This window comes from Mustela erminea, chromosome 2, assembly GCF_009829155.1.
Source record: "Mustela erminea isolate mMusErm1 chromosome 2, mMusErm1.Pri, whole genome shotgun sequence".
NCBI classification, from domain to species: Eukaryota; Metazoa; Chordata; class Mammalia; order Carnivora; family Mustelidae; genus Mustela; species Mustela erminea.
In genome coordinates this window covers 78,027,459-78,041,245 of record NC_045615.1, presented here as the reverse complement: position 1 = coordinate 78,041,245, position 13,787 = coordinate 78,027,459, and the positions used below count along the sequence as shown (strand labels likewise).

Genomic DNA, 13,787 nt, shown 5'->3' with positions numbered 1-13,787 from the left:
TCTCCAATTTAAAATTGGAAATTTAGGAATTTAAATTCTTTTTTAAAGTATGGTAATAAAGTAATTCAAATTTATATACAAAATTTAAAAGCCAAAATTCTAATATCAGCATATTCTATACTCACTTGATGTTTGACAATTTGTCCTAATGCCAGATTTAAATCCACTTGACATTTACCAAACAGTTTCAGATAGCTGCTACTCCCTGGTGAAGCTTTGGTTTGAAGTCGGTTTGAAAGTTCCAGCTCTATCAATCCAGTTTCAAATCTCACAGCTCTCATTGATGGAGTAGTGGCTGTTACTTGAATACCCTAGAGCAGATTATAGGTTAGGAGGAAAAAAGTAATCTTAAATCAACAGTATGCACTCACTCAAATGAAATCTTTTGATACGATAAAGTAGCCATGTTTTAAAACACACATGGGCTGTCTAAGGATCTGATAAAACTGGAAACATTCTTTAATTTCTCATAGTAGTAGGGAATTTTTTAACTCCTAAATTTTATTTTAATATTTTGTACTTAACATCTGAACTGTTCAATGAGTTAAATACATTAATTATAATTAATCGTTAGGTAACAGTATTTTTAACACTGCTTTTTTTTTTTTAAGATTTTATTTATTTATTTGACAGAGATCACAAGCAGGCAGAGAGGCAGGCAGAGAAAGAGGGGGAGGTAGGCCCTCCACTGAGCAGAGAGCCCCATGTGGGGCTTGATCCCAGGACCCTGAGAACATGACCCGAGGTGAAGGCAGAGGCCTAACCCACTGAACCACCCAGGAGCCCAAACACTGCTATCGTAAGTACTGGAAATACTAAGTTTTCTATTAAGGTACTACTGTTAATTGGACAAATGTACAAAATACTTCTTACAGAGTAACTTAAAGCTATAATAATTAGAAAAATTGATATATTTTTCAGAAGGGGGCAGTTAAATATATTGTTACAACTGTATAAAAAATAGTACAGCTATTAAGGAAGATAAAGTTAATCTATATGTTCTGACATGAAAAGGTATCCAAGCACAAATATATGCATAAACATATGCATATATAAAAGTACAAACAGAGCAAAGTCCTAAAGGACATTCAATTGCTAAAGCTTTTCCTCTTGAGTGGATGGGGTCATACTTCATTTTTATTTTCTACTCACACATTTATGTATAATATGAATTCCTTTAACTAGACTACATTAAATACTTAGAAAAATACTTCAAAAAGTATAATTACTTATATGTTACCTTAAACTGCAAGTTCAGGGAATAGAGTAGAATTTTAGGCTTATCTCCATCTGTTGTTCCATCATGTTCATTCCAAAGAGGAATAGGCTGCTCCCCACCTAAAGAGATTAAATAATTAAGGGTCTGGGGCAATCACTTTAAGAGGAAAATAATAATTTTGTGCAAAAACAGTTTTCTTTTTTCTGATCATTAACTTGTTCTTTAGTACAGACTGTAGCCATGACACATTTCACTGACACAGATTTTTGTAAGTTAGGGATAATACTGCATATATAGGCATTTATTAAGAACATTTTAAAAGGACTAAAAACATTATATGTATAATAAATGTAATTATATATCTCAGAAAATGTATCTGAGGGGAAAAAAGTAAACTGAATTGATTTCTTTAACCAAATATGTGAACCTGTTGTTTACATTTTTATATGCTGCAAACAAGATTAAAAGAAAAAATAAAGGTGATGAAACTTTAAAATAAGGTAGTATGCGCTAATAATAAAGAGTGCGACAGCAAAGGTTTGTCCTACAAATTAAAAAAAAAAAAAGGAGGAAAAATTCCTCAATTTGAAAATATCTACAAAGGTCTACAGTTAAAATGATATGCTCAATCGTGAAAAGCCTGAAACTTCCCTAGGCTTAGATAAAGTATAAGGCAAGGATGATTCCTCTTACCATTTCTGTTCAACATCATACGTCAAGTCCTAGCTAATGCAATAACACAAGAAAAGGAAAGAAAAGATACAGAGATTGGGAAGGAGAAAATAAAATTGTCTTTGTTGTTCACAAATGACAAGATTATATATGTGGAAAATCTGACAAAACTGACCAAGAAAAAAAAAAAATGCTGGAACCAATAAGGGATTATTGCAAGGATACAGGATTATAAGGTTACAGGTCAATCACTTTCCTGTATACTGTATACTGTATAATGAAGAGTGGAATTTGAAATTAAAAACACAATGCAACTTATATTAACATCACAAAAATTAAGTTAATCAGGTATAAATTAACAATATATGTATAAGATCTACATGAGGAAAACTGAAATTCTGAGGCTAAGTATCAAAGAAGAACTAAATAAATGGAGAGGTATTTCATGTTCACAGACAAGAAAACTCAAGATTGTCAAGATGTCAGTTCTTCCCAATTTCAGTTTTAAATTCAATGCAATTCCAATCAAAACCTAGCAAGTTATTTTGTGGATATCAACAAATTGATTCTAAAGTATGTATGGAAAGACAAAAGACCCAGAATAGCCAAGAAGAACTAAGCTAGAGCACTGGCACTTTCTGACTTCAAGACTACAGTAAACACTGGAGTGTGGGGTTGGTGAAAGAACAAACAAATAATACATCACTGGAACAAAATGAAAAGCCCAGAAACAGATCCATACAGTGAACTGATCTTTGACAAAAAAGAAAAGGCAATACAATGAAGGAAAGTCAGTCTTTTCAGTAGACGATGCTGGGGTAACTGGATATCGACATGCAAAAAAAAATGAATCTAGACATAGATCTTATACCTTTCACAAAAATTAACTCAAAATGGATCACAGACCTAAATGTAAAATGTAAAACTATAAAAGTCCTGTAAAATAACATAGGAGAAAACATAAATACCCTTCCATATGGACTTTTTAGATACAACACCAAAGGCATAATCCATGACAGAAAGAATTGATAAACTGTACTTCACTAAAATTAAGAGCTTCTATTTTACAAAAGAAAAAGCTTCTATTTTACAACTGTAACTGGGAGAAAATACTTCCAAAAAATACATGTGATAAAGGACTGTTGTCTAAAATACGCAGAGCTCTAAAAACTAAAAAAGACAAAAAACATGATTAAAAAATGGGCCAGGGACACCCGGCTGGCTCAGTGGGTTAAAGCCTCTGCCTTCAGCTCAGGTCATGATCCTGAAGTCCTGGGATCGAGCCCCGCATCAGGCTCTCTGCTCAGCGGGGAGACTGCTTCCCTCCCTCTCTCTCTGCCTGCCTCTCTGCCTGCTTGTGATCTCTGTCTGTCAAATAAATGAATAAAATCTTAAAAAAAAAAAAAAAAGGGCCAAAGACCTTAATAGACATTTCACCAAAGAAGATACACAGATGGTAAATAAGCACAACAAAAGATCCTTTGCAGAGCATCATCATACCATCAAGAAATGAAAATTAATACTAAGATACCACTACAAATCCATTAGAATAGCCAAAAGCTGGAACACTGAAACACCAAATGCTGATAAGGAGATGAAGCCGCAATATCCCTCATTCATCCTTGGTGAGAATGCAAAACAGTATAGCCACTTTGGATGACTTTTGGTAGTTTTCTATTAAATTAAACATATTCTTACTGTATGATCCAGCAATCATACTCCTTGGTTGCAATTCAAAGGAGCCGAAAATTTATGTCCACATAAAAACTTGCATACAGATGTTTGTAGCAGCTTTATTCATAATTGTCAAAATGTGGAAGCAACCAAGGTAGGGATAAATAGGTGGAGCACTAAGAAGTTTTAGGGCAGTGAAACTACTGTGTAGGAGTAGTATACAGTATCTGTATAATGTATACATTATTATATGTATACATTACATGTGTACATATACATTATTATATGTATACATTATTTTATGTAAGAGTAGTATGCAGTATCTGTATAATGTATACATTATACTATATACTGTATACAGTATACAGTATCTGTATAATGGTAGATACGTGTTATTATTCATTTGTCTAAAGCCACAAAGTGTACAACACCAAGAGTGAACCCTAATATAAACGATGGACTTTGGGTGATAATGGTTGCTGATGCAGATTCATCAGTTGTAACTCATGTGCCAGTCTGGCGGGGAATGTTGATAATGCGGGAGGCTATACATGACTGGAGGCAGGAGATATCTGGTTTTCTGTAATTTCCCTCAATTTGCTGTGGAACAAAAATTGCTCTAAAAAGTTAATTTTTTTTAAAAGCCTATCTGTTTTGTTGATCCTATCACTGCCGTGAGTATCTTTTATGTAGTCACAGAAAGTTTTTTTTCTTAAAGTTTAGAAGTAAGAGTTCTGCCTCTTACAAAATATATTGCACCATAATTTTAGCTTATAGAAATATCAGAGACACTATTAGTCACATTAACTCCACATTTTTTTTTTTACCTCATTTTAAATTAAATATATAATTGGACCAATTCTCAGAAGGTAACCTCCTTATATGTTTCTAAGATGGCTGTCCATATTCAAAACTAAATCTCTTCTGTTTACTAGGTCAGTGCTTACCTACATCTTTCTAAAACCCAGGGAGTCTGTGGACAGTAAAATTGTAAGAACTGATTCCTCAAAAAAAGAATTTTACTAACAAACTTAATGATTGCTGTAAATGAGTATTTCTATACAATATCCAAAAGAAAATGCCTAGAGCTAAATTTAATATTAAAGACAAGCATAAGGAAAAAGTGTAAGAAATAAAGAAATAAGGCAATAACTATGAAGATTATGGGGAAGTAGGGAAGCAATACAGAGATTAGAATACTAAGAAACTTGGCTACAAGGGTTCAAAGTATTCCCTCTCAATAGCGCTCTGCGGTTTTGTAAAATCTCTGCTCCATAAAGTTCTGGGGCCAGCCAGATGATAAATGACTTACTTTCAGCTCTTTTCCTAGAATTCACTCTATTGTCAAGAAGGAATGGTTCAGGGATTAGACCTAGCTACTGAATGACTTCGGTATCTGAATTCTTCACAGTGATTAGTAAACATTCATGGTTAGAACATTAATTTCTAGTTTTCCTTTCCAGCTCATTCTTCATAGACCTAGGAATATACTTGCAATTCCTCACTGACTGCAATTTGAACATTAAGAAAAGTCTTTCCTTATGGAAGACACGTATTGCATGGAGCACTACGTGTAGCGCATAAACAATGAATTTTGGAACACCAAAAAGAAATAAAATAAAAAAAAAAGAAAAGAAAAGCTTTTCTTTCTCTTTCATCAAAACTACCTTAAGGGCAACTCACAGTGCCAGTCTGATACTAGAACTCTACAATGCTAGCTTTTTAACCATCAAAGATTCAAAGTTACTTTAAGAGTCTATTTATTTAAAAAGAAAAGTCTATATATTTTTGTATGTTTTTTCATTATACATATTCAGTAATAACAGACTTGAAAATATTCTTTAGAACTCATACAAATTAACCAGTTTAAAATATTCTTAACTTCCACATCTCAATGTTCTAATGCAATTTTAACCAGGTAAATGGGCCACATCAAAACTTCTGTATATTCCCCAAACAGAAGCACCTTCAGTGGCAGAAAGAACTTTGTTTATTTTTTTTCTTCATTAATGGTTTGTATTCAACTTATTTTCAGAAAAATTCCAAGGCTACCAATTGAGCTGATTTTTTAAAACTTAACTTGTGAAATTCTATAGCTCTATTGTGCCTCTTCAATATAATCATTTAGTAGTTCCCTGACTTCAGATAAAATCAGAACCAGCTCATGAGAATCAGGAAAATCTGTTGTCCACATGGGTACTAAACAATTTAATTCCCTACTGCAATGAGTTTTGTCCCCCCTTGGGGCCTTTTTGAATACTTGTCCTTAAGCTCTACCCGCATCTTCTCTACCTCTCCTTTCTTGCCAAAGATATTTCATTTATGAGGTTTGGGAATAGGACTTCCTCTGTAGAGTCTTTTCTGATTTCTTCAACTAGATTAGCTTCTCCTCTGGCACAGACACAGCACCCTGTTCTTGTCATTCATAGAACTCATTAAAATTATAATTGAATATCCAAATACTTAATAAATCTGTTAAATGAATGAATTTATTCATCAACATGGAGGAATCTCCTCGATAGCAATTTATAGATGTGGCTTCACTATTATTTTAACATGATTATATCCATACTATAAATATTTAGCCTCAAGAATTCTTATGCAGTCAACTTATTTTCCATTCTAATACCTCTTAAGACTTTACTTTACAAATATGATATACTTTTATGTATATGTATATGTAAAGCATATGAATACTTTATCTTATGAATCTTTTTAAAATCAAACATATATTTCCTCTTTAAATCTAAAACTATTACTAAGATGCTCATTTGTAATCTACTCTTTTTTTTAATGGAATAACTCCTCTTTTTTATTTTTATACAGAGAGAAACAAAAGGAAATCTGAATTTTTTAATGGAATAATTCCTCTTTTTTATTTTTATACAGAGAGAAGCAAAAGGAAATCTGAATTTTATTTATTTACTTTTTATTTATTTTCAGTATAACAGTATTCATTATTTTTGCACCACACCCAGTGCTCCATGCAAACCGTGCCCTCTCTAATACCCACCACCTGGTTCCCCCAACCTCCCACCCCCTGTCCCTTCAAAACCCTCAGGTTGTTTTTCAGAGTCCATAGTGTCTCATGGTTCACCTCCCCTTCCAATTTCCCCCAACTCCCTTCTCCTCTTCATCTCCCCATGTCGTCCATGTTATTTGATATGCTCCACAGATAAGTGAAGCCATATGATAATTGACTCTCTCTGCTTGACTTATTTCACTCAGCATAATCTCTTCCAGTCCCGTCCATGTTGATATAAAAGTTGGGTATTCATCCTTTCTGATGGAGGCATAATACTCCATAGTGTATATGGACCACATCTTCCTTATCCATTCGTCCACTGTAGGGCATCTTGGTTCTTTCCACAGTTTAGCGACTGTGGCCATTGCTGCTAAAACATTGGGGTACAGATGGCCCTTCTTTTCACTACATCTATATCTTTGGGGTAAATACGCAGTAGTTCATTACCCTGATCCCCAAACCAGGCAAAGACCCTACCAAAAAGGAGAATTTCAGGCCAATATCACTGATGAATATGGATGCTAAGATTCTCAACAAGATCCTAGCAAACAGGATCCAACAGCACATTAAAAAGATTATCTATCATGACCAGGTGGGATTCATTCCTGGGCTACAAGGGTGGTTCAACATTCGCAAATCAATCAATCTGATAGAACAAATTAATAAGAAAAGAGAGAAGAACCACATGGTCCTCTCAATTGATGCAGAAAAAGAATTTGACAAAATCCAGCATCCGTTCCTGATTAAAACGCTTCAAAGTATAGGGATAGAGGGAACATTTCTGAACTTCATCAAATCTATCTATGAAAGACCCACAGCAAATATCATCCTCAATGGGGAAAAAGCTTGCAGCCTTCCCGTTGAGATCAGGGAACATGACAAGGATGCCCACTCTCACCACTCTTGTTCAACATAGTATTAGAAGTCCTAGCAACAGCCATCAGACAACAAAGAGAAATAAAAGGTATCCAAACTGTAATCTACTCTTGATGCATAGTAACAATATAAGGGTTGCCACAGATGATTTACTGGGTAACAAGCAGAGTCATCATATGGTATAAAGTTAAAATCTTATTTTGATCTAAATCTTGCTCCCAAATGAGTAATATTAGTTTGGTTAACAGACATACACTGTTAGCTCTTCTTGTGGGGGTGGGGAAGAAGCATAAAGGAGCTTTGCAAAATTTATAAATCGTAAATGTATACATTATACAATGACAAAATAATAAGCAAAAGAATCTGTAGGTGGAAAAGCCAAAAAAGGAATGCAGAGTTTTAGGGAGTTACTCAAAAACTATATCTAAATGATAGGATCAATACTCATACCACAGATAAATGAAACACCATGGACCCATTGAGAATAAAAATCTGCTCTAAACTCTATATTACAAGGTACCAGATTATCTTACCAGAAACTTTCTGTATTACTTCATTAACTTCCTTCATGAACACTTTCTGTACAAATACCAAATGGTTTAGAAGATCAGTTGTGAGATTATGTTCAAAGGAACCAACCTGCCAAGCAAAATCAGAATATTAGATTAACAATACTCACTATATTTGTTGTAAATACCTCTTTTGCTCACATAGGTCATCCCAAACTCTGAAGAAAAACAATGAACTATTGATATATTATTTGAAAAAAAGGATAAAAAAATATTCAGATCGCCCAATATCCACTGGTCTGACATTATTATGGGCCATTCCTTAATTTTTTTTTTAATAACAGGAGCTAATAAAGTATCTTTTTTCTACCTTTTGAGAGTGAATGAAATTTATACTTTATGTAACCTGCTAATCTCAAAACTGAAATTTTGTCTAGAGTACTTTTTATTTTCAATGACTACTATTATAGTTAGTGGTAGAACCATGGACAAGTATCATTACCCATGAAAGTAAATTTATTTGCACATTCAAATAAGGACCATCTACTTTGTACATCATTAGATGTTAAGGACTTAGCTGTGAATAAAAACAACAAAATCATGGCTCTTATGAGGCTAACATTCGCATGAAATAGCAAATCAGATATATTCAACCAGCTTTGATACATCTCTATAATTAGTATAAAATGTAAGATTTCTGGGAAGAACTGAAGCTGAGTATTATAGTAAAGATAAGCTGAAACACCCTTATGAGTAAGACAAATGCTTTAGACTTGCCACTTTGTTAGCAGCAATGGCCACAGTTGCCAAACTGTGGAAAGAACCAAGATGCCCTTCAACGGACGAATGGATAAGGAAGACGTGGTCCATATACACTATGGAGTATTATGCCTCCATCAGAAAGGATGAATACTCAACTTTTGCATCAACATGGAAGGGACTGGAAGAGATTATGCTGAGTGAAATAAGTCAAGCAGAGAGAGTCAATTATCATATGGTTTCACTTATTTGTGGAGCATAACAAATAACATGGAGGACACGGGAGAGATGGAAAGGAGATGGGAGTTGGGGGAAAGTGGAGGCGGAGACGAACCATGAGAGACTATGGACTCTGAAAAACAATATGAGGGTTTTGAAGGGGTGGGGGATGGAAGTTCGGGTGCACCTGGTGGTGGGTATTATGGAGGGCACGTATTGTATGGAACACTGGGTGTGGTGCATAAACAATGAATTCTGGTACACTGAAAAGAAATTTAAAAAATTTTTAAAAAGACAAGTATATCTCACTGTGATTGTGTACTTTATTACACCACATATATTCAGGCTAAAAAAAAATTAAGAAAGCAAAATAGATTTAGTAGTCTTTACTTAAATGAGAATTCACATAAAGTCTAAGTTGTACCAGTCACTTTTTATTTTGTATAGTAGTACAGAATGGGCTAAGATGATTTTCATGTGTATTTATTTTAAGCCATAGTGAAACAGGCAACTGTCTGAGGAATGCAACTTTAGATTCTTTCAAGAGTTTGTATTCTTAGCAAATCTGGGATAGTGTTCTTCCCCAATTACAAACTTTATACCTCACTAATAGCCAATATTAGTAAGGAATTATGCAACATACTGCATCGGATTTGTTTTATTTTCTGTCAAATGAGGCATTAAGAATAGTATTGCTAGAGTTTGAAGCACTTCTTTTTCAGAATAGAAAGCACAAACAAAATATGCTTTATAATCTACCTTTTAAATAAATACCTGACTTCTAGAATTTTATACACTATTTCTTTTGTATACTCATTTTTCACATAAAGAAATCCTAACCCTTAGAGAGGTGGCAGGTTAAGCAGAGTCTAAAGAAGATAAACCAAACTTAAATATCTCCCATAGCTCTAATATTTCTAGCAAAGAACTCGAACAGCATTCTCACAGATGCTTTACATTCTAGCGAATAAAACTTACAAAAGAAATAGTTAGAAAATTGCTTTTTGATAACGTTGCAATTGTTTCTGACAAACTGACAAAGAAAGCTGAGACCCACACTGTGTAAGAATTCTACATTGCTCATCTGGACTGTGGAAAGATTTAGGGAAAGTTATTTATTTCCCTTCAGCTTTAACTTTCTGCTGTATTAAATTAGCATAATAACAGATGACTTGCTTACCACAAATCAAGTAAAAAACATTTATCAGAAGGTTTTTTAAACTTATCACAGTTATAACAATATAAAGTGAAAAAATAATGACTGAATCATGTGTGCTGGTTTTCAACTTCCCTTAGTAAAGAAATTAGTCTGAATTCAACTGTAATTATTTTATTTGTATGACCTTTAGATTGTTAATAAATATGAAAAAAAGATTGTGTCTTCCTGAAGAATCATGTAACCTGAAACCTCAGTTTTTTCACTTACAAAATGAGAACAAATATATATGCCTCTTAGGATTGATTGAAGTATTATACAAGTCAATGCATATAAGTGCTATTAGCTTTTTTATAACCAAATGAACCATAAAGTATTAACAAGAAAGATATAAAACCTAATGTAAGAAATACAAATTCAAAGATGACTAATAAAAAAAGCATATTTACATGAAACTATAGAGAGAAATATACACACATGTGTACATACACATACCCCAGATTTGGTATAAAATTCTATAAGAATAAATGACTTAATGATCTGTCTTGAAAGTTAGACCTAAAGCTTCAAGCCTCCTAAATGACAAAGCATAAAGGAATTAAAAAGTACTTACTTCTGCCACACAACGTAGATAATTTCCCTGTAAATAGTACCCTTGTTTAGAAGGTAGTTCATCAATACTCCACACCTGATCTGAATAACTATCATGTTCTTCCATTATGTATTTCCCTGACATAGTAACAGGAGGAAGGTTGAGGCTGGCAGAAGGAGGAATGGTTGACATATCTGTGGCAGAAACTTTTGAAGTAAAACGTAATCTGTGATTTGGCAGCTCAAATGTAAACCTTGTCTGTGCACCTGTAAGACATAAGAAAAGTTACTTTGTTCAGTGCTCATTCACTCCTTTGTTCAAAAAATGATTTCTATAAAAATGCATTCATATCCCAAATAAAACAAATCCTTATATATATGCATGGATTTGATAGTCAGTATTATTAAGCCAGAAAGTATTATTTACTAAGCCTACAAAGTGCCAGAGAAACACCTACTAATGATCTTTATTTCACAGAAGGTAGAACAGAAAGAAACTGTCCTTATCACAGAAGAGTTATAACAAGAGAAATTAAGTGTAAAAAAATTCTCATCCATATTCACATTCATTCTGCTTTATTAGCAGAGAAGTCAGCACCTAACAGCTAGGCTCCTGTCACTGATTCAGTGAAAACTATCAAATCTTCGTACTCACTGAAAATATTCACCAGGTATAAAATTATGCCAACACATATATTTTTGACCTTAACAATAATTATTAACAGGACCATATACCAAATAAGGATATGTTATGAGTTTCAGTTTACTAAAACTACTGCTGGTTCTAAACACGTAAATCAATAATTTGGCATGCAATTGTTCAAATAATTATAAATATACAATCTACATTATTATTCAAGCCATATTTCTCCAGCTATTTATGAAGGTATTAAGGAGTAGAAAAAGCCTTGTTAAAATCAAGATCTATTATCACCCATTGTATATACTGTGTAATGTATACACACATGCTCCTTTGCAACCAACAAAGTCTTACACTGTTCTTTTTTAACATATACTGTATTATTTGTTTCAGGAGTACAGGACTGTGATTCATCAGTCTTACACAATTCACAGCACTCACCATACCATATACCCTCCCCAGTGTCCATAACCCAGCCATCCCAACCCTCCCACACCACTCCCCGCCAGCAACCCTCAGTTTGTTTCCTGAGATTAAGTCTTTTTTTTTTTTTTAAAGATTTTTATTTATTTATTTATTTATTTATTTGACAGAGAGAGATCACAAGTAGGCAGAGAGGCAGGCAGAGAGAGAGAGAGAGGAGGAAGCAGGCTCCCTGCTGAGCAGAGAGCCCGACGCGGGACTCGATCCCAGGACCCTGAGATCATGACCTGAGCCGAAGGCAGCGGCTTAACCCACTGAGCCACCCAGGCGCCCCTCCTGAGATTAAGTCTTAAACTGTTCTATACATTACCAATTCTCTCCACTCAAACATCATTAGTCTATTTTGCCTATATACATATTATACTTTAACAAATATGCTTAGTACTCTCAATTGTGTCAGAAATAATTTTCTTTTTTTAAAATACTAGTAAAAGATCACTCATATATTACATTCACTATATTCACTAGCTATATAATAATGTTTATACTTGAAATGAGTTAGGCATAAACAGAAAAAAGTTCCTTCACCAAATGTTGTATACAACTGTGAGTGACCAGACAGATCATGACTGCTTTAACTTCTTACTAACTTCCAACTAGGCAACTCAGTGACTATCACTTGCAGGATGAAAAGGTGGTGGCTACCACAGTAATTACCATTTCTACTACTACCACCAGCATTACCAAGTACAAACATCAAGACTGAAGTAATCCTAGGCCTCAGGTCATCCCTCATCACTAGTATAGTCATTCTGTTGCTATTTTTGTCCCTTTTCTTCATTTCGAGAAGAACTATGTGTTCCTATCTGTCTGGATGTTTGATACTACATTTACTTTGCTCCTAAATATTCATATCTTCCTAGTTCCAACTGCCTGTTTGGCTTTTGACCTACTGTCTTTGTTGAATCTTATATTACATGGATGCCCTGAAAAAATGGCCAAGATGAGCCCAATTTATTGTCAACCCAACAGCTGAAGGCCTAATACTTCTGACTGCTAAATCTGGAAACTCCCTTCATAATGCTTCTCTTTCTAGTAAGGATCAAGCGCATTTGTACATCTTACCACCAGATTAGAAAATGCCATTTTACAAAATATCCCATTTGTACTAACTAAACAATAACAATAACATAAGGTACCTAGGAATTTATGCAAATAATTTTATTTTGTAACAGAGGCACAAAAACATTAGGTTTAAATATTTTATTATAAATTTTGTAGAAAAACACTGGAGAAGACCTAAAGAGACAATATCAATTCTCAGTATTAATCCATATTGTCAATTCTCTGCCTGGATTAAACATCTGACTTTGACTCAGGCTCAGGCTGTGATTTGGGATAGAGCCCCACACTGGGCTCCCTGCTCAGCGGGAGCCTGTTTCTCCCTCTTAATCTCCCTCTGCCTGCCACTCACCCTGCTTGTGCTCTCTGTCAAGTAAACAGAATCTTATATTCTCAATTCTCCCCAAGTAAATCTATGGATTTAATAAAATCCTTGTAAGAATCCAAATAGGCTTCTTCAAAGAACTTGACAAACTGACTTCTAAAATGAAGATGAAGGAATAATTAAAAATAACCAAGATAACTCCTTAAAAAGGGAATGTCAGATAGCAATATGAGACTGTAAATAGGTGGTGCAAATAGGACAATGAAGCATAATAAAGAACTTTGAAACAGACCCAACATATATCAGCACTTTAGAGATAACAATAATGGACTATGTATCAACGGAAAAAAAGGACAGATCAGTCAGTAACTGATGGTGCAGTAACTGATTAGACAAATGCACGTCAAATTAAAGAAAAAAATAATTCCATATAGACTAAAAACTTAAAAAGAAACATTAAAAAACATTTAACAGAAAACATAAGAGAATAGCTTCATAATCCTGAGAAGATAAGGTATTCTTTAAGATATAAAAATACATATCACCCAAGAAAATACTGGTAATTCAATTACTTTAA

The 13,787-nt window shown here is 33.9% G+C and overlaps 1 protein-coding gene across 5 annotated transcripts in view; it reads right to left on the bottom strand.

Moving 5' to 3' along the window:
• KIAA1109 (KIAA1109 ortholog) overlaps positions 1 to 13,787 on the bottom strand; it is a 216,829-nt gene that overhangs the window by 63,752 nt on the left and 139,290 nt on the right. For all 5 annotated transcript variants that reach the window (XM_032333325.1, XM_032333327.1, XM_032333326.1 and 2 more), the window contains 4 exons: positions 10,723 to 10,967; positions 8,000 to 8,105; positions 1,241 to 1,338; positions 126 to 311 (listed from right to left, as the gene is read on the bottom strand). In XM_032333325.1, coding sequence (XP_032189216.1) covers positions 126 to 311; positions 1,241 to 1,338; positions 8,000 to 8,105; positions 10,723 to 10,967 — 635 coding nt within the window. The remainder of the gene's footprint in view (positions 1 to 125; positions 312 to 1,240; positions 1,339 to 7,999; positions 8,106 to 10,722; positions 10,968 to 13,787) is intronic.